This window comes from Ovis aries, chromosome 2 (genome assembly GCF_016772045.2).
Source record: "Ovis aries strain OAR_USU_Benz2616 breed Rambouillet chromosome 2, ARS-UI_Ramb_v3.0, whole genome shotgun sequence".
In the NCBI taxonomy this organism is placed as follows: Eukaryota; Metazoa; Chordata; class Mammalia; order Artiodactyla; family Bovidae; genus Ovis; species Ovis aries.
In genome coordinates this window covers 45548622-45576098 of record NC_056055.1, presented here as the reverse complement: position 1 = coordinate 45576098, position 27477 = coordinate 45548622, and the positions used below count along the sequence as shown (strand labels likewise).

At 50.6% G+C, this 27477-nt stretch overlaps 1 protein-coding gene across 3 annotated transcripts in view; it reads right to left on the bottom strand.

The window, feature by feature from the left end:
• Positions 1–6243: 6243 nt before the first annotated feature.
• The window catches only part of LZTS1 (leucine zipper tumor suppressor 1), a 68368-nt gene continuing 47134 nt past the window's right edge, over positions 6244–27477 (bottom strand). For 2 of the 3 annotated variants that reach the window (XM_042243179.1, XM_015093120.3), the window contains 3 exons: positions 15515–15992; positions 13362–14150; positions 6244–9990 (listed from right to left, as the gene is read on the bottom strand). In XM_042243179.1, the coding sequence (XP_042099113.1) occupies positions 9337–9990; positions 13362–14150; positions 15515–15859 (1788 nt within the window). In that variant the 5' untranslated portion in view covers positions 15860–15992 and the 3' untranslated portion in view covers positions 6244–9336. Of the gene's footprint in view, positions 9991–13361; positions 14151–15514; positions 15993–19980; positions 20084–27477 lie in introns of all 3 variants that reach the window. The other variant, XM_042243178.1, reaches the window with a different exon arrangement.

Here is a 27477-nt window from a genome sequence, read left to right as displayed (position 1 = left end):
CCTTCTGGGAGTGGACTACACCCACTGGTCCCCACCCCACCGTCTGCTTGCTCCATTGTTCTCATCGTTCAGCCTGGAAAAACCAATTAAGCCAAGGGAACCCTGGGCCTTGAACCCTCCGGCTACATACTGCCTTGCACTTGGCCCCACAGCCCAGGAGGGTGCCACTGGGTGACGGATGCTGGCAGGCAAATTGTCCTGTTATTTTTGGTGCAAGGAATTTAATTTGCCTCACCTGTCACTGGTTACAAAAGCTGTCGTGAGCCTGCTTACCGCTCAATTAGCTATAATTAAGGCAGTGGAGTTGGGGGCATGGGGAGAGTGGAAGGGAGAATACGATGGAGACTGTGTGTGTGTGCATGGGGGCACATGTGCATCAGTGTGTGCAGGGTGGAAAGATGGGAGGGGCTGTGAGAGCAGAGGGGCTGCACTGGGGAAGGTGGTGAACTGCCTTCTAACTGCGTCCCTCCAGGCATGGGGTTTGGCCTTTGTCACAGTCTGGCCGGGCTCAGGCCTGCTGCATCATCACCCCTCCCCCGTTATCTCCACCCCAACCCCCAGGCCACCCCAGCAAATCCTTCTTTGTCCCTTTCTTCCCTCAGCTGCGCCCTCTGTCCCAGGAGCTTCTCCCCACAGGTCAGCCTTCTGGAGTTTAGAGCTGGTGAGATAAAGCTGCGGGGTGGTAGGGAGACAAAGCTGCGGGGTGGTGGGGAGACAGCTGACCAGAGTAAAGTCAGCTGTTCTCCAAGGCAGGGAGCTTTGCTGGGGCTGCAGGAGCCTGGGCCACCACTGCAGTTTATCACAGCTTGAAGCAGTGACATTATATTAACAAATAATAATAATTATGGTGGGCTTCCCAGGTGGCACCAGTAGTAAAGAACCTGCCTGCCAATCCAGGAGATGAGTTGGGTTGGGTTGGGTAGATCCCCTGGAGAAGGAAATGACAACCCACTCCAATATTCTTGCTTGGAGAATCCCATGGACAGAGGAGCCTGGTGGACTACAGTCCATAAGGTTGCACAGAGTCGGATATGACTGAAACGACTTTCATGCACACACAAGCATGCAATAATTATGGTAACAATAAAGTATGATAGAAGTATAAAAATAATAGCAATGCTCGAGCTAACTTTTATTGGACATCATCTCACTGCATTGTCAAAACCACCCTCCAAAGCACAAGGAGGTTAAGTCACTTATCCAACATCACACAGCTCAGTAGCAGCAGAGTCTGGAGGTGAACTCAGCTAGCTCTGAGTCTGCCTTTGACCCTTGCCATGCTGCCTCCCATTGAGGCTCCTTGGCGGGGTCTCAGGGTAGAGCACAGGACTGGGCAGCAAAGTGTGTTTTGCTTATATACTTATTTACGGCTGTGCTGGGTCTTTTGTTGCTGCATGGACTCTGTCTAGTTGCAGTGAGCAGGGCCTGCTGTCTAATTGTGGTGCAGAGGCTTCAGGTTGCAGTGGTTTCTCTTGTTGTGGAACTTGGGCCGTAGGGCATGTGGGGTTCGGTAGTTGTGGCACGTGGGCTTAGTTGCCCTGAGGCACATGGGATCTTAGTTCCCTGACCAGGCATCGTTGGCAGGCAGATTTTCAACCACTGGACCACCAGGGAAGTCCGAATGGGTTTTTTACTTTTCGTAAAGATTTCTTGTGTCTGACAAGAAATGTCTTCATGCTTGTTGAGCTTATGTTGATGGTAGTTGTGATGTTTTAGGGTTCTGCGCTTTGACCTGTGGTTAGAGTCAGGTTTGCTGAGATAGATGTTGGAACCATAAAAGGTAGAGACTTAAAGCCAGCTAAGGGGAACTCAACCTTATCCTGAGGTTTGAGGGGAGCCCCTGAAGGTTCTGAGCAAGTGGGGAACCTGGTGGGAGAAGCACTTGGGGTATAAACCTGAGTGTTGTGTGTCCCTGGATTTAATGGACCAGAGTTGGGAGGGAGAAACCAGTGGGGATGTGAGAGTCATCAAGGTGACTAAGTTCTGTCATTCACTAGCTGTGTGACCTTGAGAAAGCCCTCTTCCCTGTCTGGCTGGCCTCTTTTGCACATTTGTAAAAGTGAGGTGGTTGGAACTAGAAGATGTCTAAGATGTCTTGAGCATTCTGTGATTCTTTGGATGACCTCTGCTGGGTCAGTAGATGTTGGAAGAAAAGAGGACAGGAGGAGGGCTTTCAAGAGGAGGCCCTAGAGGATGTGGGACCTGACTGGATAGACAGGATGATGGAAAAGTGGTGGTGGTGGGGTGGGGGGTGCGGATCAGTGATGGCTCCAACCTGCAAGGATGTATTGATGGAATAGGGACATTGTGGGAAAGCAGTTTGAGTTATACAATAGGTTGATAAGCTTCTGCTTGCACACCCAGTAAGGCAGACCCCTCCCACCAAAACAAACAGGCCAAAAAATACATAAATACATAGAGAAAGAGATGGCTAAGTTAATTAAAATGGCTACGTTAGTTAAAATTGAACATTTCTCTATCAAGTTACTTGGAAAGATGCTCTTTTAGCATTCATGTAAGGATTATGCTATTTCACAAAATTTGGTTTTTAACTTTCACATGTGGAAGAACAGCATTTAATGCTTCAGATTTCTCAAGGGTCTTCATGGAATGTGCTGGGTGGAGTTGTTTTTGAGTGAAAAGACAGGATGACTTTTCCATCATCCTGTCTATCCAGTCAGATCCCATATCCTCCAGAGCTCCCTCTTTAAACCCCTCCTCCTGTCCTCTTTTCCTCCAACATCTGACCCAGCAGAGGTCATCCAAAGAATCACAGAATGCCCAAGCCATCTTAGACATCTTCTAGTTCCAACCACCTCACTTTTACAAATGTGCAAGACAGACCAGCCAGATAGGGGAGAGGACTTTCTCAAGGTCACACAGCTAGTGAATGACAGAACTTAGTCACCTTGATGACTCTCACATCCCCACTGGTTTCTCCCTCCCAACTCTGGTCCATTAAATCCAGGTTTCAAGGCTTCTCAGGACTGGGGATTTTGGGGGCCAGTAACAAGTGGATGCTAAGGTTATGGGAGCATGGTAAGCCACCTATCAGGAAAAGGTCTGCTGAGACCCTGTGAGAAGGTGAAGTTTCCAGGGAGAGAAATTGGGGTAAAGAGGAGTCCACATTAGGAAAGGACAATGGTTGGCACAGTCTCCCCAAATGTTGAAATGAGGGGATAATTTGGTTTTCTGATCTTCTTTTCCTGAACCAATTCCCCCCACCCTTCCAGACACAGTACCACCTGGGTCCCGCTGGCTCAATCATCCTGTTTACTTCCTTCATCTCATTTCTCAGAAAAATCACTTGATTTATTCGTTTAGTTCCAGAGTGTGAACTCCATCAGGAGGAAGAACCTTGACTATGTTTGTTTGCGGCTGTATAATTCTTGGCCTTTAGAACAGGGCTGGGCATAGAGTTGGAGTTCGGTCAATATGTGTTAAATAGATACATGCATGCAGGCTTTCCAGGTGGCGCTAGTGGTAAAGAACCCACCTGTCAATGTAGGAGACATAAGGACGTGGGTTCGATCCCTGGGTCTGGAAGATACCTTGGAGGAGGGCTAGATCTCTCTAGCATTCTTGCCTGGAGAATCCTGTGAACATAGGAACCTCACGGGCTACGGTCCATGGGATCACAAAGAGTTGGACACAACTGAAGCAACTGAGCACAGCACAGCAGATACAGGCACACACACGTGAATAAACGCAGTGGTGATATTTCAGGCCTCGAGAAGCCTGGGCTGGGAGAAATTTAGGGCAGCATGACCTTCCTCATATAACTCAGAAAGCACCTGCTGCGTGGGCTGCTGGGGGCCTTCGCTGGTCTGCCTCCCTCCTGATGGGCACAGCACACACAGTCTGTCTATAGCTCTGTGAGAAACTCTGAGAAGCTATATATATAGCTCCCCTTTTGTTCTATTTTTTTCCTAAAATAATAAGGAGGTTTGAGGTGTGTGGGGGGGTGATCAAGGAAGGCTTACAGCCTTGACAGCACTCCAGAGCAAGTGGAGTGGGGAAAGCCTGTGCCCCCCAGCCCTCACTTGGCTGCCCACCTGCAGCTGAAGTGGTTTCCCATGGCCCTGTCCCTTTCCAGACACTCGGCTTTTCTGTTAGCCTTTTGGGCTTCCCAGATGGCTCAGTGGTAAAGAATCCACCTACATTATATATAAGAGATGCAGGAGATACAGGTTCAATCCCTGGGTTGGGAAGATCTCCTATAGGAGGGTATGGCAACTCACTCCAGTATTCCTGCCTGGAAAATCCCATGGACAAAGGAGTCTGGCAAGCTGCAGTCCAAAGGGTGAGAGTCAGATACGACTGAGCACGCACACAAGCCCTGTGGACGGAAAGAGGCTTGCTGGGGTGGTAAGTAAAGGGGTTGCCACAAGGTGTTTGGGTTACCCTTTTCTGTGAAGTCAAAGTGTAATTTTCTTAGTCGTGTCTGACTCTTTGTGACCCCATGGACTATAGCCCACCAGGCTCCTCTGTCCATGGGATTTCCCAGGCAAGAACGCTGGAGTGGGTAGCCATGCCCTCCTCCAGGGATCTTCCCAACCCAGGGATCTCCTGTACTTCAGGTGAATTCTTTACCGTCTGAACCACTAGGGAAGCCCAGCCTTTTCTGCACCACATGGTAAATCACCCCGGGTTTACTAAGAGGCTTAAAAACAGTGCTATTCCAGGTGCTCTGGTTAAGATTCTAGAAGGGCCGAATGGGAAGTGAACCTCTGCTTCATGAGGGTTAGCTGGGTCCTGGTCACTTGCAGGACAACAGGACCTCTCTTGCTCTAGAGGGTCTCCCAGCAGACTTGAAGGGTTTCTCACATGGCAGCTCGGGGGCCCCAACAGTATATGTGAAAGTGGAAGCTGCCAAGCTAGGCTGGAACTGGTGGAGCATCACTTCTGCTGACTTGGATTAATTTAAGTGAGTCCCAGGGTCTGCCTGGACTAGAGGGGAGAGGGCTACACAGGGTCATCAGTGGGGGCATATTCCCATGGGTGTCACCAATGCAGTGGCCTGCCAGCCTTGGGCCAGGTCTGGGAGAAGGGGAGGGGTCACCCAGGCCTGACATCTTTGCCCCAATACTGGGGTTCTGGATTTAGATGTGGGCTACTACCCAGGCTTGGCCAGTTGCCTGACCTTTGCACTTTGATAGCTCACCCCCTACAACCGCCGCCCCTCCCCCTCCACCCACTGGTGGGAAGGGATATCACCTTTCTTACTTCAAATGCAAGAGCTCCAGGGAGCTGCCGTGACACAGCCAGGGGAAGGAGGGTGGCTTACTTGGGAGGGTGTGACCGCCTCTCCCCGCCTCTCCCCTGCACATCCCCATCTGCCTCACTGGCCTCCTGTGCACCTCTCTGGCCTCGCTGGCCTGTCACCTGTGCAGACAGGCAGGGAGACCACTGCTATGGGAAGGCCACCCTGGGGTGCATTTCTTGTCTTCCCTCTCCTCTCCACTCCTCTAAAGTTTCACTCATGCCACGAAAGCCCCCTCCTGCCCATCACCTTCCCGGAGACCCTGATCTTTCCCACCCAGAGGCACTGACATCTACCCAACACGTGCTCCACAGGCTGCCTCGTATTTTTAATTCCCTCTTTACAAGTCCCTTCTGTCTCCTGCCACCTGAGTAGAAAAGCCCTTTGAGTTTCAAATCTGGGCCCAGAGCGGTAGGGATTGCTTGTCAGTGAACAAGGCAGGCTGGCACGGAGAAGGCTGGACAGATGGCCATTGTGGTGACTGCACCTTCCTAGCTGGGAGGCCGGGGGTGGTGACAATAGCCACCCTGGTCTCCAGCCAATGAGGCCATATGTAGTAGGCCAAGGAGCTGGCTGGCGAGGGGAGCGGCTGGAGGGAAGAGGCAGGGAGGTCTGAAGTTGGGGCTGGGGGAAGGGGGCTCTCTTTCGGAGAACCCTCTGCCTTTGCAGGGGACCACAGCCCTTGGTTTCCTTTCTACCTCCTCAGGTTCTCCCCAAGACCTAGTCACATAGATAAGGTCACAGGGTTGGTGAGGGGCAGGGACCAGCTGAAGATCTGTCTGATGCCATGGCCCCTGCTTTCCTACCAGCCAATACAGCCGATATCAAAGCTGTCCCCCTTCCCCCCCACCCCCACCCCCTGCCGCAAACCACCCCCCCCCCCCACCACTGGTGGGAAGGGACATCACCTTTCTTACTCCAAATGCAGGAGCTCCAGGGAGCTGCCATGCCACAACCAGGGGAAGGAGGGTAGCTTGGGAGAGCATGAGAAATGGCATTCTTTATTCATAAATAAAAACATAAAATTACCAGATATAGTTTACATGGCCAAAAGGGGGCATCAAAAATAAATCAAAGCTGTCAAAAGCAGAGCAAACCAAACAAGACACAACCAAGAGAAAAATAACTCTGTACATGGTCTCCCAAATGCTAGTCCATCCATAGCGAGCCTGGGCCGGAGTTCCCTCTTTGCCTGCAAAGGAAGCGCAAGGGCGACCACAGATAAATGAGGAAGGCGGAGCATGAAAGCACACAGGAGCATACAGAGATGCGTGCCCTCCTGGCAGGGACCGCTGCGGCTCCGACCGCTCAGCCTGCCTGACCCCTAGGATCTCTCTCCTAAGAAGTGGCCCAGGCCAGGCCGGGAGTCGAGCAGGAGCAGAGGCTCGGCGGGTGCTTCTCAGGGGAGAGGTACCCCCCCAAGCAGTCCCCATGGAACTCGGTGTTCGTGGGGACCGACTGTGTCCAGCAGGGGTTAACCCGAATGCAGAGACCAGAGAATAAATCCAGGGTGGGCCCCACATGAGAGTCTGGTCACTCTAAAGCCCAGAGGCAGAGCCTCCCTCGGCGTGGCTGCCTCCTTGCTCACAGCAGAGAGCTTCACCATCCTTCGGCTGGCAGAGCCGCAGCTCTGATCCAGTGAGCATGCGTCCCAGCAGTCGCTCTCGGGGAAGGGGCGGTGATCTCCCGCTGGCCCTGGGCCAGGCTGCCTGTTCCGAGGCCTGCGTAGCCGACTTCTGCAGTCCTGCTCAGCCTCTGCTGCTCAGAGGCTCCTTCCGGAGACAGGCTGGGTTTGGCAAGGTCCAGGAATAGCGCAGAGGTTTTAGCACAGGGAAGGGAAGGGAAACCACACCGCAGCGAGGTCGCTATGTTATAGGACACTTTCATTCTGGTGCAACTGGGCCACCCTGGAGTCTCGGGCTGGTGGCAACCCAGGGAGGGCTCCATGGGTTGGCCTGGTGCAGAGATGGGGACAGGGGTGCAGGGCACTGTCACACTGAGGTGGAGCTGCTGTGCCCCTCAGTGCCCTCCCCTGGGGCTTAGCACCCACCTCTTTGCAACGAGGTCTTGAGGGTAGAGCAATGGGCTTTTGGCTGCCCTTTGGGAGGGGGGTCTCCAGCCTGAGGAGGGGGCAGCAGTCTCTTTTTCTATCCGTCAGGACAGCCTCTGGGAGGAAAGGACTCAGACAAGGCACAGGCTGGTAGAGACGGAGAAACCAAGAGACAAGGGAAGTCTTTGACTTGGGGAGCAGGGGTGATCTGCCTGCGTCCTGTGGATGGGACTGGCCTCTAGGCAGAGAGGGGGCTCTGGGCCTGTGGATTCCGGGTTTAAGTCTAGCCTATGACTAAGAGTAATGGCTTGAAATTCCAGAGAGGCTCCTCTGTCACGTGAGGGCAGGACAGGCACAGCCTAACTTGGGGAATGGAAGGCAGAGCCAGCATCCAGGAAGGCGGCCCTGCTCTCAGTCCAGGCTCAAGGAGGGACTGTGGGAACCCTGGTAGGATGGGAGGCTGGAGAAGAAGCAGCTCCCCACTACCACCTGGGGCCTGAAGGGGTCCACAGTCAGGGACAGAACTGGGGAGCAGTGGCCTGGGGCTGCTGCATACTCAGACATTTGGTTAACCCCCCTCAGCATGCGGGCGTGAGCCCAGGAATCCACCCGGGGCTGGCTGTCCCAGGAACAGCAGCTGCAGCTCGAGGCAAAAATAGAACATGGAACAGCCTGGCTGCCTGCGAGATCTGGCTTGTGTCTGAAAAGACAAGAAAGGAAAAAGAAAATTCCCTGAACCAAGCAACTGAGAAACAATCTTTTCTCTGCACATCTTTGAAAGGGAAGGCCAGCCTTCTGCAGGCCAGGGGTCCTTGACTACGGGGCTCTGGTGGGGCTAATGCAAGCAGAGGTGGGGGTGGTGCAGCTGGGGGCCCCAGGGCCTTTCAGAGGCTGTGTTTGAGCCTCTTACTGTCTTTGGACACTGGCACTTTGGGGCTTAGCCCTGGAGGTGACAAGGGACATGCCTGGCAGCAGGATGGAGCTGAAGGGGAAGGGGGAAGGCCTAGCCCAGATGACCCTGTGCCATCTCATTGGACACAGGTTATTCTGAGTTCAAGCAAAGACTTGGTTCTTAGGAATTAAAACCAATGCAAGGTAACTGCTGAGCAACTTGAACAGGAGGGGAAATCCCTATCTCTGGTCTCATGATGAAAAGATCTGGGGGCTCCCCTGGGGACAGCATGGAGTTACACACTCCCTGCATCATCTTTCCTCCTCAGCACCCACCCCAGGGCCTTGGGGCTATGGCTTTAAGAAGAGATCAAAGGCCACCAGTCACCCTGAGGCTGCTCACGTCCAGTCAGCAGAGCTAGATGGTCTGGCTGTCACCACCTAGCTTCTCCTTCAGACCCTCTCTGGTCTGGCTGAGTCTTGACACCCCCTGGGTGGCCCCAGCTCTTCCCTCCTTTCTGAGACCAACAGTGTTGGGAAGCTCTGATTGCTGTTCAGCCAGGTTCTCCACATCCCACTCCAAGCCCTGTCCCTCCATGGTCGGGGGAAATAGCTCAGGTATGACCAGGTCAGATTCCAAAGCTTCTGGTCATAAATGCTCGTGTTCTGTTCCCAAGGGGCATCCCAGTGTGTCAGGAGCGGGAATGGGGGGCAAGAAAAGTTGTAGGAAAAGAGGTGGAAGGGAGCTTCCATCAGTCATCACCCTCTCTGGGAGAGCATTTAGGGAACTCTCTAAATGCTTAGAGGGTTCAAAATCTCTAAGCATTTTGAACAAAGACCAAGTTTTAGGAAGCCCTTAACCAAATCTTGATGATCCCAGGACTCCTCTCTTGGCAAAGCTGGAGGTCTGGCTAGCTGCAGGGTTGCTAAGCGCTGGATCTTGGGAAAGGCCAGGAGAGGCCCTATAGCAACAACCGTCCCCCACTCCCACCCCGCAACCAATCTCGCCTTGAAGTCTGTGCTTCTTCTCTCTGAGGCCTGAGCAGGGTAGCAGGGCAAGGGAGCCCCCATCGACGGACTCAGCACCCCTGCCTCCCAATGCCAGGTCCCAGGCCCTCTCCCAGGAGGCCCCTCAGATCTCGGTGGCAATGATGTCCTCGTAGGGGATGTCAGCCCCTTCAAGGTCGATCTCAAAGGGCTCCCCCACCCCGTCCCCGCGGGCCAGCTGCTGCAGTGCCTTCTCCAGGCGCTGGTTCCGCTGGTACATGGCCAGGTAGCTCTGCTGCAGCTGCTTCTGGTACTGGATCACTTTCTCCTTCTCCTCCTTCCACACCAGCCGCTCGTGCTGGAAGCCGGAGGACATCTGGTCGTGCCCCTGCCGCTCCTCCTTGAGCTCTGCGCGCAGCCTCTCCAGCTCGCGCTGAAGGGCGGGCACGTCGTCCGCGGAGGCGGGACCCAGGGCGGCCACGTCCCTGCTCCGCTGCAGGGCGGCCTGGGCCCGCAGCTCCAGCAGCTCCTGCTCCAGCAGGTTCACCTTCTCCCGCAGGAGCTCCGCCTCGTTCTTCTTGCGCTGCAGCTCGTTTTCGCACACCTCCAGCTCCAGGCCCTTGGTGCGCAGCGCGCTCTCCAAGTCCTGCGTCTTCAGCTCCAAACTCTCCAGGCGGCCCCGCGTGTCCTTCAGCTGAGCCTTCAGGTTGAGGATCTCGCTGGCCTTGGCGTTGATCTCTGTTTGGGACTCCTTCAGCTGCTGCTTCAGGAGGGAGATCTCTCCGGACTTCTGGCACACCTGCCACGGGGCAGGGCAAGGACAAGAGAGAGCCAAGGGGTGAGAGTCCGCACGTACGGGGCACCTGACTGCTTAAAGCACTTAATTCTACGCGATCCAGTGATTGGGACTCATGGTTTTCACTGCCGAGGATGCGGGTTTTGTCCCTGATCGGGGAACTAAGCTCCTGAAAGCCACCCAGCGCGGCCAAAAATAAAAAGAACTAAGCTAGTCCTCACACAGTGCCTGGAAAGAGTCCCCAGCATGGTGGTCTGGGCGACCCACGAAGGCCAAGCCCCTCTGTGAGGCTCCTTTCATTCTGAATCTGGCTGGGTCTGTCCACAAGCCTGCCTCACCCCTAATTCAGAGTCTAAATCTCAGTCCATACCCAAACTCATGTCCCTGTTGTTTAGTCGCTAAGCCCTGGCTTTGAGACCTCATGGACTATAGCCCACCAGGCTCCTCTGTCCATGGGATTCTCCAGGCAAGAATACTGGAGTGCCATTTCCTTTTCCAGGGGATCTTCCCGACCCAGGGATCAAATCTGTGTCTCTTATGTCTACTACTTTGGCAGGTAGTTGGTTTTTTTTTTTTTTTTAACCACTGGGGGAGTCCACCCAAACTTATAGCTATGTATAAATTAAGGGCCAGTGGTTTAATCTGCCCACAGCTGGTAGCTCCACTATCTACTTTAACATCAATGATGTCAATTTGGGGTCTGCCTAACTTCTATCATTTGTGTATATGCTCACACCCTCTGGCCTCACCCCTGCACATACTCTCTCCTTCCTCTTGAGATAAAGACAATATTCACACAATCATGGCTGCACCCCAGCAACCAGTTGGGCTCAGAGACAGTGCCCAGCTGGCATCTGCCAAATGATGAGCCACTGTTCTCCCCAGCGCCCTCCACCATTTCTACTTCAGTCTCCATCAAAAGTTGGCTAAGAGCAGCAAACAAAACTAATGGCACTAATGACACTAGCTCAGACCATGTGTCTATGGAATCCTGGCCACTGGGGGTCACGAGTCCAAGGTCAGTCTGGCTGGCTGTGTCACAAGAGCATTTTCTGCCAGCCTGCAGGCAAGATGGCCAGAATGAAGGCCAGGGCCTTCAAAGAATAGAGTCTTTGAGCAAGACTGGAAGTATTAATAGTTCCTCTTTGCTTCTTCAGGTAGAACCACCCCTTTTTCTCATGCACCACCTCTGAAGTGTGCACAGCCCCACCACCATGCTTGGCTGGGACTGAAACGGCCTTCCGAGGGTGAGCCTGGATTTGCGTCATGCAGGGGGCAGCAGAGCCGTGGCTGAGGATGGGGCCTCGCTTTGAATCCAGAGTGACCCGGCCAATTCTGCATCCATTAGCATAGTAGCATTATGAACATAAAACTCTGAACTCTGGGACCTGGGATCAGATCCTGGCTCTGATATCTGTTATGTGGTGACTTTGGCAAGTCATCTAACAAGCTCTTTGCTATTATAATTGTTCTCCGTGCTTCAGTGTCCTTAACTCTAAATTGAGTTTCATAGGGCTGTTGTAAAGGTTAAATAAAAGGACCTGGGACCTGGCATTAATAAATACCCTATGAATTATTGTTATTATAAACATGTTTGTAATATATCTCTATATTTTTGTGAAAATTTACTCCATTTATTGTTTTACTAATAGTCTGACTGGACAACCTGGGAATGAGGTCACAGCCATATCCAGCTTAGTTCTGGATTAGACAAGCAAGAACAGATACATAATGCTAGCGCTGCCTTATGTTCTGAGATGGGCCAAAGTGTTCCCAAGTCCTGGCTGAGAAACCATGGCTGGGAAAGGGTCTCCTGAACTAACAGTGATGAGAAAAAGAAAGGCACTGGTCCCACGGCTGGGGTCCTTTCCTCTTTGGGAAACCTGGCAAACAGACAGTGACACTCCCTGCCCACCTGTCTAGTGCCTCTATCCATCACTTCCTCAGAAAGGATCTTTTTCCTTTACCCTTGATGACACCTGTCATTCTAATTTCCAGAATAAGCACAGGAGATCAGTTCAGACAGATGGCTGCGTGGCTGATGGTGTGACGCCCCCACCTAGGGGTGATGCTGGTCTAACCAGACCCAGTGAGCCCTCAACCCCTTCCCTCCCAGGGCAGGAGTCTCTGGGGTGAATGCCATGCACACGCCTCTTCTGGTCCCTGCACCACCTTTAGAGGCCCGTCAGGTGAGAAAAGTGAGCACAAGATGGGAATTAGGCTGTTCTCCAGTGAGACCAGGGGCAGCCACCTAATTTCCAGGTGTGCCTGAGGGTGTGCATGTGTATATGAGTCCTCTTTCTTCCTGCTCTATGCTTCCATCTCAGCCCACCAAACAAGCTCCACCTGCACTTCTATGAGGACTGGCCAACTCTGTCCCCGAGACCTGCACAGATGTGACCACTCCCACCAGTGGGTGAGGTCCCTTTCCTCAAAAAGTCACAGATGAGGGACTTCCCTGGTGGTCTACTGGTTGAGACTCCATGCTCCCAACGCGGGGAGCTTGGGTTCGATCCTTGGTCAGGGAACTAAGACCCCACATGCCGTGTTGTAGCCAAAAAGTTTAAAAAAAAAAAAAATCCCGTAGCTTTGGAACTGTGATGTTTTCAGAGTGCAACAAAAACAAAAACAAAAAGATAAAGAAAAAACATCACAAATAGTGCTATGGTCTTTTGTGGCTTTGGGACCATCATGAACCAGAAATGGTTTGTGGTCCTGTAGAGCCTCTGTGAGCAGATGCACTGAGGTGGCCCTCAGACAGCCTGGCTGGGACTTGGTTCTCTTGTTCTAGTTTCTCAGCCAACGACTCAATTAGTAAATTCAGTTCTGGCCATGAAGCATCTGGTTGAGGAGATGAAGAAGCCCAGACTAAGAAAATCTCCAACATGGTTTACTGGGGAGCCCTTTCCTTGGGTCAGGAAGCCAGCACTCCAGCCCAGTTTTCTGGGGCAATTGTGTTCCCACCCCTGTTGCTCCGGTAGTTCAGCTGGTGAAGAATCTGCCTGCAATGCACAAGACCCCAGTTTGATTCCTGGGTTGGGAAGATTCCCTGGAGAAAGGATAGATTACCCACTCTAGTATTCTTGGGTTTCTCTGATGGCTCAGATGGTAAAGAATCTGCCTGCAATGCAGGAGACCTGGGTTCGATCCCTGGGTTGGAAGATCCCCTGGAGGAGAGCGTGGTAGCCTGCTCCAGTATTCTTGCCTGGAGAAGCCTGGCAGGCTACAGTCCATGGGATTGCAAAGAGTCAGACACGACTGAGTGACTTTACACTTCTCCCTGTTGCCTAGAGCCTGAAGGAGACCTGGAGAAAGTGGTAGGGAATGCAGGCACTGAACCCCTGCCCGCCCCCCGCCCATGCCCTCATCCTCACCTCCCACTGCGTCTCCTCCAGCGCAGGGGCAAAACTGGTCTTCTCCTTCTCGTAAGACCTGAGTTTGGTCTCCAGCAGGTCCTGCTCCTTCATGAGGCTCTCGAGTTCCTGCCGGAGCTGCCGTTTCTCCTGCTGGAGCTGGAGCACCTGGAGATGCAGGACCTGCTGGGCACGCTGGCTCTTCTGTGCGGCCACCTTCATCTTGCCCTTGGCTTCCAGCCCCTCCAGCTCATCCTTGCAGCGCCGCGGCCGCTCCTCATAAGGTTGGCTGGCGGCCAGCTCCTTCTCCTCGAAGCTGCGGTGCAGTCTCTGCAGCTCACCCTCCCTCTCCAACAGCTGCTTCTCCAGCTCCTGGATGGTGCACTGGTCCGTGGAGATGGGGGAGCGCACAGAGCCCTTGTCCTTGCTTGCGTGGGCCAGCTTGCTGCCCCCGTCGGAGAAAGACAGGGCCTTCAGGCTCATCATGTTGCTGTCTTGGAGGACAATGCCCTGTGTGATGTTGTGGGCTGAGCCCCCAAACCGGCTGGCAGGCCCCACTGGAGTGACCAGTGGGTCCAGCTGGTAGCTGCTGCTGGTACTGTGGGTGGGCAGGCTGGACATGGAGTTCCGGCCAGAGTCGGACAATGCCCCGGAGCACAGGCTGGGCTTCAGCTCCTGCTCCTTGGGCTTGTCCAGAGGTGCGGGATGCAGCTGGTGGCTGGCGCTCTCAGGGGATGAGTGGAGGATGGCGCCTGACCGTGGCAGCACTGGCTTGAAGGCCGTGGGTCTCACAGCACCCTTCTCAGAACCCTGGGGAGGAAAACAGCCATACTGACCCTGTGTCTCCCTGCGATGAGCCCTGAGTCAGGTATGCATGCCAGCCACATGGCACCTTACTGGTCGGGGGCTGCAGGTGACCTCACCTGTTACTCTGAAGGGGCCAAAGGTGGTGAACCTCCCTCAGGGAGGAGGAATTCCTCCATGCCTGTCCTTAAAGATCATCAGGCCCTTTGTTTTGTGAACTGCTAACCAGTTTGTCACCAGTTTCTCCAAGATGACAGCCTTTTAGGTTCACTGGCTGAGACCCCCATGCCAGGGTTCTGGGGCTCCGTGTGCTGCAGGTAAGGATGCTGGACACACTGTCTTCAGGGAAGTTCATCCCTGCTTCTTCCCCATTACTTCCAGTTGGCCAGCAGCTGGAACTCTGGCCGTGGCCTCCCCCAGTGGTTGGGAGAACTGCTTGAAATAAGTCTTTTCCCTAAAGCCATCATTTTCATTATTAGAGGACTTCAAAGTTTACAAGCTGTTTACTTTGAAAAGCTTAAAACTCTATCCAACATGTGGGCCATTTCCTAGCATATCAATGCATAGATTCATTCTCCCAGGTGAGGCCAGGATACTGAATAGGAACAATGCTTCTAGCACCGACTGGCAGGACCCATGAGAACTTAAACTGGGACGAGGGATGGATTTCTGAGCACCTGGGACTCTCTGCCCTCATCCTTGCTAGATTGGTGATGATAACAAACCCGAGGGACTTTTCTGGTGGTCCAGTGTTTAAGACTCCGTGCATCCACTTCAGGGGGTGCGAGTTCCATTCCTGGTCAGGGAACTAAGATCCCGCAAGCCACACAGCATGGCGAAAAACTAACTACCAAACTCACAGCTCTTATCCCACCAAAGATGCTTTGGGGCTGGTTTGAGTGAGAGCTGCTCTCCCACCAGATCAGCAAAGGAGGAGAAAGCCCACCTCTGTGAGTCCTCTAACAAGATAGCCTGCCAGATCTCTTCAGGTGGGCTCTCCACCTGCTTTTCCAGATGGTAAGTGAGCCTCTCTCCCCTCCCATGCACTTGAAAACACTGCTATCGGTCCTGCCTTGGCAATCCTGAGTTACAGCCCAGCAGAGTTCAGAAAGGCTTGCATTCTCCGATTGCTCTGTGCTAAAAAGCTCACCCAGGACTTTTGCATTATGAGACTGATCAATGCGTCTATTCCTTTGTCCAGTCTTGCTCTCTGGTGTGGCTGAGCACTCCTGCCCTCTCTGCATCATTCAGTAATATAAGCGTTCTCAGTGATGTAAGCATTTAAGACCTTCACCACCGCCGCTCTCAGCCCCAGGCCTCTTTCCTGACTTTCCAATCCAGCCACCCACACCAGAGACCCCTCCACTTACCATCTCTAGCTGATTGGAGAAGGGCAAGAGCTTTGGGGGGGTGGACGGGTCGAAGTCCACCCCTGCCTGGCCCCCTAGGTCCCCACTGGACAGTGCCGTGTAATCAGGGCGGTGGGAGCCCCGGGCCTTCTGGCTGACCTTGATGTAGAAGAAGTCTTCGCTCTTGCCCATTTTGGAGCTGGACTTGCCATGCCCTGAGTCTTGGGAGAAGCCGAACCTCAGCAGCCCGTCTGAATAGCGGTTGAGCTTCTTGAGGTGGGAAGACTTGCGCAGCTTGTACTGCGAGGCCCGGCAGTGCTTGCTGTGGAAGCCGTGGCCGGAGATGAGGCTGCTGACGCTGCCCATGGCAACACGGGGGCCGAGGACAGCTGGGGCAGAGTGGGGACCTGGCGTGGCAGGGGCGGTGAGGGGCAGTCCTGGCTCCGAGAAGAGACTGCAGTCATAGCAGAAGCCTCACAGAGCCTGGGAGAGCTGAGACCTGGAAGGAGACATAAGCAGAAGTCAGCCTGGATGGGCTGGCCATGGCACATCCCCACTCGTGACCAACCTCGAGATCTGGGCAGCAGCAAAATGCGTGTTTTCCCCTAACAGAGGCTCAGCCCTGTCTCTGTCTCAATGGGCTCCCCTCTCATTCTTCCTTTGTCCTCTAATTCAGCAAACATCTGCTGGAAGCCTCCAATGGGATGACTCTCTTCTTCTTTTTTTTTTTTTTAATTTTTATTCTTTTTTTTTAACACCAAAAACATTTTGTATTAGGGTATAGCTGATTAACAACGTGTGATAGTTTCAGGTGAATAACAAAGGGACTCAGCCATACATATGCATGGACCCATTCTCCCCTCAAACCCGCCTCCCATCCAGGCTGGCACATAACACTGAATAGAGTTCCATGTGGTGTACAAAGGTTTTTGTTGGTTATTTGCTTTAAATATAGCAGTGGGTACATGACCTTCCAAAAGTCCGTAACTATCCCTTCCCCCCCAGCAACTGTGAGTTTGTTTTCTAAGTCTGTTAGTTTTTTCCTGTTTCGTAAGCCAGCTCGTTTGTATCATTTCTTTTTAGATTCCACATAAAAGGGATGTCATATATTTCTCCTTCTCTGTCTGACTTACTTCACTCAGTATGATACTCTCTAGGTTCATTCATGTTGCCGCAAATGGCCTTATTTCATTCTTTTTAATGAGTAATGTCCCATTGTATGTATGTCCCACGTCTTTTTTGAGACGGCTCGCTTCTCAGCACTGGGATGCAGGGGTGAACAGTTCCAGTCCCTGCACTCACGGGGCTTGTGTGTGGTGAAGGGTGGACAGGCCATAAACAGATCAATGTGTGTGACCTCAAGTGATCTGTGTGCTTCAGGGGAAATAAAGCCAAGTGAATGGGATGGAATTCTGTTGTACTAGTCGCTCACTCAGACTTCTTGTGACCCCATGGACTATAGCCCGTAAGGCTTCTCTGTCCGTAGACTTTTCCAGGCAAGAATACTGGAATGGGTAGCCATTCCCTTCTCTAGGGGATCTTCCCGACCGAGGAATCGAACCCAGGTCTCCCACACCACAGGCAGACTCTTTACCGTCTGAGCCACCAGGAAGGGGAAGTGGTTCTTTTATGCAGGGAAAACAGAGGAAACCTCTCTGTTTGGTGTCATTTGAAGAGACCCCAAGAAAATGAAGGAGAAAGCTATGTAAGGAGATCTGTGGGGAGAAAGAGGAAGCTCAGGGGTAGCCCCAAGTGCAAAGCCCTGAGTCCCTGAGTGGAATGTGTTGGGCATTTGTGAGACCAGCAAGGAGGCCAGTCTGGCTGGAAGGTAGTTAGCAGTGGGGGTTTGGAGGACACAGACGTCAGAGAGCTCGTAGGTGCCAGGCAAAAGAGAGCCTGACTGGCCATAAAGGTTTTGGCTTTAGTCTGAGATAAGAAGCCCCCAGATGAGTTTAAGCAGCTGACAACTTGGTCTGACTTGGGTTGTGGAGGGTCACTCTGGCTGCTGTACAGAAAAGAGCCACTGAAGAGCTTGAGTTGGAGGTGCTGGGCCTGTTACAGCAGCTGAGTGACTAACATGGCTAGGCTAGGGTGCTGGCTGTGGATTCGATTTCTCTTCAATTTTATTTTTAATTACTTAGTCTTGACTGTGCTGGCTCTTCGCGACTTTGTGGGCTTTTCTCTAGTTGCGGTGCACGGGCTTCTCATTGCAGTGGCTTCTCTCGTTGCAGGGCATGGGCTCTGGGTTGCACGGGCTTCAGTAGCTGTGGCAACTGGGCTCAGTAGTTGCGGCTCCTGGGCTCTAGGACACAGGCTCAATATTTGTGCCACACAGGCTTAGTTGCTCTGCCGCATGTGGGATCTTCCCAGACCAGGAATTGAACCCATGTCTCCTGCACTGGTAAGTGGATTCTTTACCACTGAGCAAGCAGGGCAGCCCTGGATTCAATTTCAGATGTAATTTTAAGGTTGAGCTGATGGTACTAGTTAAAAGATTGAATGCAGGGAGGGAAAGAGTGGAATCTAGGATGACTTCAATGTTTTTTATCCAAGTATCCAGAAGAAGTAAGTTGCCATTTATTGAGATGCAAAAGACCACAAAAGGAACCAGTTTAGGATGAAGAGGGGGTGGAAATAGTACTTTGGTTTAAGACATTAAGATTGCAAAGCCCATTAGAGATCCAAGCAGTGATGTGGAGTAGGATGGGTGTGGAGCAGGGCAGGCTGCAGATTTCCCTGTGTGAGTTGTTTGTGCACAGTCTCGGAGCTAGGTCTGAGACTAGATGAAAAAGCAAGGGCAAGAAGGCAAGAGAAATATGAGGACTGGTTCACAGAGGCCAGGAAGATGAGTGGGAATGAGGAAGAGACACTAACGGATCTTTGACAGACATGCAGGAGACCCGTGAAATGTAAGGATGAAGATGGTGTCAAGTGATGCTGAACTAAGATGGCAACTAAGAATTGGTCAATGGATTTGGCTGTGCGGAGGCACCAGTGACCTTGACAAGAGTGGTTTTGGTGGAATGGTGCAAGCAAAGGCCTGACTGGAGAGGGCTCACAAGAAGAAGAGAGAAACAACTGTACTCTTGAACAATGAATAGTAACATGGGCGACTTGGTTTGGATTCCCAGTTATGCTCCCTGCCAGCTATGATGTGGAAGGCAAACTCTCTTACATCTTTACCTTCAGTGTCACAAACCAATTCTGAGATACACTTAGGGTTTTTTTTTTAAGTAACAGCACTGCATCTTATCATCAACGCTGAAAACGATAACAACGGCCTTGCCAGTCACCAGACAGAGGAATGCACCAGAAGGCAGTGCGGACACCCTCGCGGATGTAGGCGAATCGCTCAAGCCCGGGTCACCTGATTTTCAGAGCTTGGAAATGCTGTGTGATTGCCATGCATTGAGAAGGAGTATCTCAGTCAGTCAAAAGACAGATGATTCAATTAAGAAGCGGGGGGAAGGGAGGGACACGGCGAGTTTAATAAAATAGGAAATGCAGAAGGAACCCTGCATTCTTTATTCTGCTCTAAATTACCCTGTCACCTGAAAGGGGCAGAAGACATCCCACGTGGGTGAGAAGGGGGTATTATGGGCACAGCTGAGGGAGCCAGAAGACTCTTCAGACTCTGAAGATGAAGGCTCAGATTCAAACATGCATTGTCATCTTGAAGGCTAAAGTAGCTATGACATGAATAAATACATCCTATATTCCAATCATAAGAGCACCACACAACAAAACAGCGTTCCATAAGTGTAATGCATGCTTTTCTATGAAAAGCTTTTATTAAACTGATGATCTCTTAGAATCAGGGAAACATGATGATACCTCATGGGGCCATTACAAGCAGTTTATTGGATCTTACCAGAAGCTAATAGGTCTGATACATTTATTTAAAGCCTAGTGTATAGTAGGCACTCAATGAATAGGAGGTATTTTCACTGGTATCTATGATTTATATTATCATTATTGTTCTCTCCAGGCATTCATCAGCACTGTGTTATCTTCAATGGCCACATCTCATTTTCCAGAACTAGTTCTCTCCTCTCCAAATGCAAGTTTCCTGCATCCCATTCCCTGACAGTGCTACGTAGGCGCATGAAGTTCCTCTGCTACGTTAACCGTTGACAGTGACAAAATGTGTTTCTCATGCTCCAGGTCATCCATCTCTTGCTTAGCTGAGGCCCCAGGGGGTTATGAGGCAATATTTTACTGCTGTCCATATACTGGGAAGCTATTTTTGGCCTAAAGACTCTTGTGCACTCTGCATGATCTACCAGTTGGACAACTGGTGACTTACTTTTTGCTCATCCAGTTACACATTTGTGAACATCTGCATGGACAGTGTTGTAGAGATAAGACTATAGGCTATGGCATCAGAGAGACTGGGATTTGAAAATTAACCTCTCTGGGGTTTCTTTGCCACAAAATGGAAATAATCAGGATTTCACAGGCTCAGTATGGGGATGAAGCAAACTCACAGAAGTCAAGTGCGATGCCTCACACATGGTAGGTGCTGTCCAAGGAGTCCATGATCAACAGGATTAGGGTGCCTTCTAGAAATGTGTAATAGCTGGAACAGAACTATAATACCAAGAAGACGTGTGAAATGAATCTGTTTGCAGCTCATAAAATTCAATAACAAAAAAAGAACAAACTTAATTGAAGAATGGGCAGAAGATCTAAATAGACATTTTTCCAAAGAAGACAAATAGATGGCCAACAGGCACACAAAATGATGCTCATCGCTAATAATCAGAGAAATGCAAATCAAAATTATAATGAGGTACCACCTCACACTGCTCAAAAGGACCATCAGTAAAAAGCCTACAAATAACAAATGCTGTAGCGGGTATGGAGAAAAGGGAATCTTATACTGCTGATGGGAATGTAAACTGGTGCAGCCTCTATGGAAAACAGCATGGAGGTTCCTCAAAAAACGAAAAAGAGAGTTGCCATATGATCCAGCAATCCTGCTACAGGATATCTATCTGAAGAAAACCGTAATTCAAAAGGATACACGCACCCCGGTGTTCGCTGCGGCACTATTTACAATAGCCAGGGCATGGAAGCAACCTAGATGCCCATCAACAGATAGGAATGGTTAAAGAAGAGGCGGTACATATATATAATAGGCTATTACTCAGCCATGAAAAGGAATGAAATAATGTCATTTGCAGTAACATGGATGAACCTAGAGACTATCATCCTAAATGAAGTAAGCCAGACAGAGAAAGACAAATGCCATATGAATACCACTTATGTGTGGAGTCTAAAATATGACACAAATAAACGTATCTACAAACAGAAGCAGACTCGCAGACATACAGAACAGACTTGTGGTTGCCAAGAGAGGGTGAGGGAAGGATAGATTGGGAGCTTGGGATTAGCAGATTCAAACTAGTATGTGTAGGATGGATAAACAACAAGTTCCTACTGTATAGCATAGGGAACTATATTCAATATCCTGTGATAAACCATGATGGAAATCAAAAAGAAAATAAATACAGTTAACTGAATCATTTTGCTTTACAGCAAAAATTAACATTGTGAATCAACTATACTTCAATAAAGTTAAAAAAAAAAAAAAAGAAGAAGAATCTGTTTGCAGCTCTCCTGTTGCACCGCCATCTCTTTTCACTTGGACCCTGAGACAGCCTCCAAATTTATCTTTCCCCATCTGCTCATCCTAAGCATCTGGAGTGTCAAAGTCCTCCTGCTCACAGGTGAAAACCTTTCAAGGCTTCCCATTGCTCTTAGAGTGAAGCAGGCTCCTCACGAGTTCAGCGGGTTTGGCTGATTGGCCCACCACTCCAGTCTCCTCACCTCAATGACGCCCACATTGGTTTTTTTCTGCTGGTGGAACACACCAAACCTTTTCTCATCGAGGAGCTTTCGTGCCTGCTGTTGCCTCTGTGACAACTCTCTTCCCTTAGCTCTTCCTCTTCACACAAATTTCCCATTCTCACGCTTTAGTTTTCCATTCAGATATCACCTCCACGGATTTCCTAGTTACTCATAGAAAAATTCATTTCTCCCATTCCTCTCTGTTAGAACCAATCTGTTTATTTCCTTCACAACACTTGATTTAATCAGTCAATTCTAAAGAAAACTCAACCTTGAGTATTCATTGGAAAGACCGATGCTGAAGCTGAAGTGGCAGTATTTTTGCCACCTGATGTAAAGAACTGAATCATTGGAAAAGACCCTGATGCTTGGAAAGACTGAGGACAGGAGGAGAAGGAGGTGGCAGAGGATGAGATGGTTGGATGGCATCCCTGAATCAATGGACATGGATTTGAGTAAACTCTGGGAGATGGTGAAACACAGAGGAGCCTGGCATGCCGAAGTCTGTGGGGTGTCAAAGAACTGGACACTGAACAACAACAAAATCTTTTAAAACAAAACTTTTTATTATATATTGGAGTATAATTGATTAACAATGTGTTAGTTTCAAGTGTACAGCAAAGTGATTCAGTTATACATATACATGTGTCTATTTTTTTTCAAATTCTTTCCCCATTTAGGTTGTTATATAATATTGAGTAGAGTTCCCTGTGTCATACAGTAAGTCACTGCTGCTAACCTATAATAATCTGCTGCTAACTTATAATAATAACCACCAGAATTTCAGCTCTATGAGAGCAGAGACTTTGTCTCTAGACTCCTAGGGTGAAAATGAAGCAAAACTCAGAGGGGTTAGATGACTTGGCCTTTGTCATTCAACTGGCCAGTGACCAAGGTGGCATTTGAACCCAGACCCAAATTCCATGATCTCCACATGAGAGCAGATTGCTGAGGACTATAGGTAGAGGCTCAGAGATAGGGTGCCTAGTCGATCAGTCATGGCTGACTCTTTGTGACCCCATGGACTGTAAACTGCCTGGCTTCTCTGTCCATGGGATTTTGTAGGCAAGAATACTGGAGTGGGTTGCCATTTCCTATTCCAGAGATCTTCCCAACCAAGGGATCGAACCTGCATCTCCAGCAGCTCCTGCACTGCCTGTGGATTCTTTACCACTGTGCCACCTGGGGAGCCCCTATCCTGGAAGGTAGGTCAGTTTCAAGGGTTGACAGAAAGAAAGTCAGGAGGGGAAATTAAGCTCACGGCCTCCAGCCATGGCTTCATTTCCCAACTGGGCAGAAAACAAGGTTCTAGGTATAGGTGAGCTCCTTCACTGACCTGAAGGGCAGCCTGGAAGATGTGCAAAGGGCAAGAACTGTGCTGGGCCCCAGGGGAGAAGAGGGACAAGGCTAAATGATGCCGGGGAGCAAAGGCATGGAGTGGGTGAAGGATGCTGGCTCTGATCCTGAAAGCATTTCTGTCCCTTAGCCCTGGAGCCTCTGCTCTCCATTCCCCAGGTCTTAACACACAGAAGAGCTTTGAAGTTTGAGATTCTCCCCCAGATATATTTGAAGCTAACCTAATTATCTTTAAATGTCTAGACTTGTTCAGTTTTCAACTTGGAGAGGGCATCACAGAAAACCTGGCCGTGATCCACCCTAGTTCCCAAATCTTGGGTCTTCCCACCCACCCCCTACCAGACTCATTGTCTCTGCCCTCAGGCAGGCAAGGGGAAGGGCACATTTTTCTTCCTGGGAAAGAAATCCTCACTGGCCGAGAGTGTGTGTATGGGATGAAAGTGAGCAACCACACAGATCTTGGAGACTGCAGAAGGGGAAAGGAAGAGGCAAGAAGGACTGGAAAGGGAAAGGAGCCACGGCTCCTCAGGCTGGGCTCAATTACGTGAGCTCTGTGACCTGCATGGACGTTACAAAAGAGATCCAGCAAGCATTAGACTTGACGAGGAAAGAGAAGGACAGCCAAGAATAGGTGGCGGTAAAGGAGCCCCTAGGATACATGTCTCAGAATCTGGCCCCAGGGAACTGAAGGGACTTGCCTCTAGAAGTGCCAGCACCACCACCCCCACCCTGCTACGTGACCTTCCCCACCGAGGATGGCTGCTACACCAGGAGCGGCAAGGACCTGGAAGCCCTGGACTCTGAGCTGCTGCTACTCCCACGGCAGCTGCTCCCTCCCCATCCATCTTGTACTCTTTTAACCAGGGCTCACGCCAGGGTGACACATTCCTCCCTTTCTGGAATATGGAGCTAGAGACACAAACATGAAAAGGAGTCTGTCAGGACTCAGGAAGGTGAGAAATATTACTGCATCCCCCCCTCATCTCACACCAAGGGGAGAAGCAGCTATGGCCTTTTGTTGTTGTTCAGTTACTATGTTGTGTGGACTCTGCGATCCCACGGACTACAGCTTGCCAGACTTCCCCGTCCTTCACTGTGTCCCAGAGCCTGCTCAAACTCATGTCCACTGAGTCAGTGATGCCATCCAACCACCTCGTTCCCTGTCACCCCTTCTCCTGCCTTCAATCTTTCTCTGCATCAGGGTCTTTTCCAAAGAGTCTATTCTTCACATCAGGTGGCCAAAGTATTAGAGCTTCAGTCCTTCCGATAAATATTCAGGATTGATTTTCTTTAGGATTGACTGCTTTCATCTCCTTGCTATCCAAGGAACTCTCAAGTCTTCTCCAGGACCATAGTTCAAAAGCATCGATTCTTTGGCTATCAACCTTCTTTATGCTCCAACACCCACATCCATAAATGACTCAGGAAAAACCATAGCCTTGACTATATGGATCTTTGTCCACACCAAACCCAGACTTCCTGCCTAGGGAAAGTGAGGATACACAGCTGCCCTCTTGCCTGCCCTCTTTGTCTGCCTCCATCCGGGGCATCCACTGGGCAGTGCTGCTGCTGATGGAGCAGGGGGAGCCCTCACTGAACCCTGAGGAATTCTCCAGCACCCATGGAGAAGGGGAGGGCACCCACACCAGAACACACTCCATGGGGTGTGTCCTCAGTGAGCACCAAGTAATCTCACCTGTGGGCTGACCTGATGGGGTTCCTGTGTAGGGTTCACTGGGTCACTAATTCAACAATATTTCTTCCTCATCTGACAAAGGCCAAGTACTACGCAAAGTGCAGGTGGAAGAGGGTGAGGAAGGAAGGAGAGGAGAAAATGTATAGAAGGAAAAGAAGAAAAGCCAGAGACAAAAGTCAGTTGTGTGTGTGTGAGTGTGCACATGTGCGCGCGTGTGTGCACGTGTGTGCATGTGTGTGTGCACGCGTGTGCATGTGCGAGCATGTGTGTGCACGTGTGTGTGTGCATGTGCGTGTGTGCGTGTTCTCTACTTTAGTTGCAGCGTCCAGGGAAGATCTTGGAGAAGATGGGATTCAGGAAGAGCCAGGCTGATGAAGGTTTCGGTAGAATGGCCCCTAGGCTCTGACGCAGGAGTGGGCTTAGGGGTTTAGAGCAGAGGGGTCTCCAGGGTGGCGGCCTGGCAAGATCTGAAGGCAAGACTTCTTCGACTGCCATAACCAGGGGTGCCATGGGCATCCGGTGGCCAGAGCACAGAACTCTTGGAACAAAGAATTATCTGACCTGAACCCTCAATAGTACCAAGGTTGAGAAACCTGGATTTAGAGGAACAGAAAGAAAACAGATTGAGAGCCTCAAGTCTGCCACTTTTGTGGTGTGACTTTGAGTTAAGTGGTTTAAGCTCTGTGCCTCCGTTTTCTCACTTGTAAAATGGAAGTAACCACATTTGCCCTGTCACAGGGCTTTATCATGAAAGGAAGTGAGAGCTTAGAATACACCAGAAAAATCACCAACGCTGGTTATTGTATGATTTCTCACTGCATCCAGGACAGTTCTCTAAGATATTCTATTATACAATAGGGTTTATTTGAGAAGCACCATGGAGCTGCACCCCCAGTACAGACCCTGGCCTGGACACAGAAGTCTCAGCATGATGGCTTGTCTCGCACAGCACCCATGAACTGGGGTGTAGACAGAGACTGGGCTGCAAGATGTAACAATCCTCCCCTTAGCTGGTGCAAAGCTGGGCTCAGTTTCCAACCAGAACACGAGGGGCTGGATTCAGTTCAGCTCTTCTCTGAGATCTGAGAATTTAATCTCCTAAGATCTCCTGAGAGCTATCCACACCCTCCTCACAAAAATGTCACCTCCTACCCCCAATCCCCCGCACTCCAACATTTTGACTATCATGTCTTAGAATTCCTTGACCCCAAACACCCCTCGATGGACCTAGTTTAAAAACATGAATACATCCTGCTCTGGGGGATCAAACACGAGCTTTGGAGTTCCAGGTAAAGGGGTAGTCGCTGAGTCATGGCTAACTCTTTGTGACCCTGTGGACTATAGCTCTTCAGGCTCCTCTGTCCATGGAATTCTCCAGGCAAAAATACTGGAGGGGGTTGCCATGCCCTTCTCCAGGGGATCTTCCTGACCCAGGGACTGAACTCAGGTCTCCAGCATTGCAGGCAGATTCTTTACCATCTGAGCCACCAGGGAAGCCAGAATGAATACTTTGCCTTGGATCACTGACTTAACTAATGACTCCCTGCTTCTCTGTGGAAACAGGGGAGGAAGTGAACTAAAAGGACTGTGTGTCACCTCAGTGCAGCCCCCCACCTCCTACACTCAGGATCCCGTGACTTGGACATAGCTCAGACCTACTTCAAAGGAGGTCATAAGGTAAAAGGCTATTTGTAGTGGGCAGCAACCTACCTACCTACCAGGGGATGAATAATGCTCCCTCAGGCAAGATTTTCACCAAAGCTTACTCTAGTTCCTGATGGGCCATTATTAAAGCTTTTTTCTATTCAATTCTAATTGATTTTTAAAATACTGAAATCCTATAAAAATCACGTAAGTAACTCATGCAGAACTGACAACCGTAAAAATGTTGTCCTATCTGTTTCGGAAATAAAACAGCTCCAAGTGGAAATCCCCTTTCCTTGCTCCTTTTTCCTGCACCATCTCTCCCTCCCCAGGGGGAATCCTTATCGTGACTTTTGTGGGTACATTTGTTTATCATCAAATGCATTCTTCACATATGAGAATATGTCTATGTACTGCTTTGATTTTTACTTTATAGAAATGTTATCCTGGGACTTAGCTGGTGGCCCAGTGGTTAAGAATCTGCCTTCCAATGCAGGGAGTGACAGTTCAATCCCTGGTGGTGGAACGAAGATCCCACATGTCACGGAGCAATTAAACCAGTGCACCACGACTACTGAAGCCCAAGTGCCTAGTGAAGCTAAAAGAAATCATATCCTGTTGTGTGTAGCAAGCACTCTGTAACCTTGGTTGCTTTATTCAATGCTTTACACTCGGGATCCATTTGTATCTTTCCTTTGGGTTTCTAGGTGGCTCAGATGGTAAAGAATCTGCCTGCAATGCAGGAGACCCGGGTTCGATCTCTGGGTCAGGAAGATCCCCTGGAGAAGGGCATGGCAACCTGCTCTCACCTTGCCTGTGGGGGCGGTGATCCTCACATGTCCTTCACCAGTGCTCAGATATTCGCATTTCATTACAAGAACCCTCTGTTAGGTGATTACTTCTCCATATGTGTGGGAATTTTTCTAAGGTTCATTTTTCTCTGAGTCTTGGAAGCTATTTAGTTTTTAAAGCCACTCCCCACCCCCTTAAGTTGAAATCCTGGAGGAGAGGAAGCATCTGAGACCCTTATGGGCCAAAACATCAGAGGAGGGCGCCAAGAGTGGGAGGAGCTGGGAGGAGCGCCTCCAAATCACACTTGGAGTGTTACCCTGGGGTGGGGGAGGGGCACACCCCCTGTTATTAACAAGAGAGTGTCACCAACACAGCAGAGGAGGGAGAGAGGGACCTGGAGGAGCCTTGGCCAAATACACAGGTCCTCCGCTGCTCTTCCTCGCTCAGAGGCAGCCTGGATGCCAAGGGCAGCATCTTCCCTGATCAAATCCCAGACTCTGGAGCCACATGGGACATTTACCCCAATTCCTTCACCGCCCAAAGGTGACATGGAAGTCCCAGAGCAGGGAAGGGACTCGCCCAGGTCACGTCACAACTTCCGGACCTGAAACTAATATCCTTTCCATTCTATCCAGAGCACAGG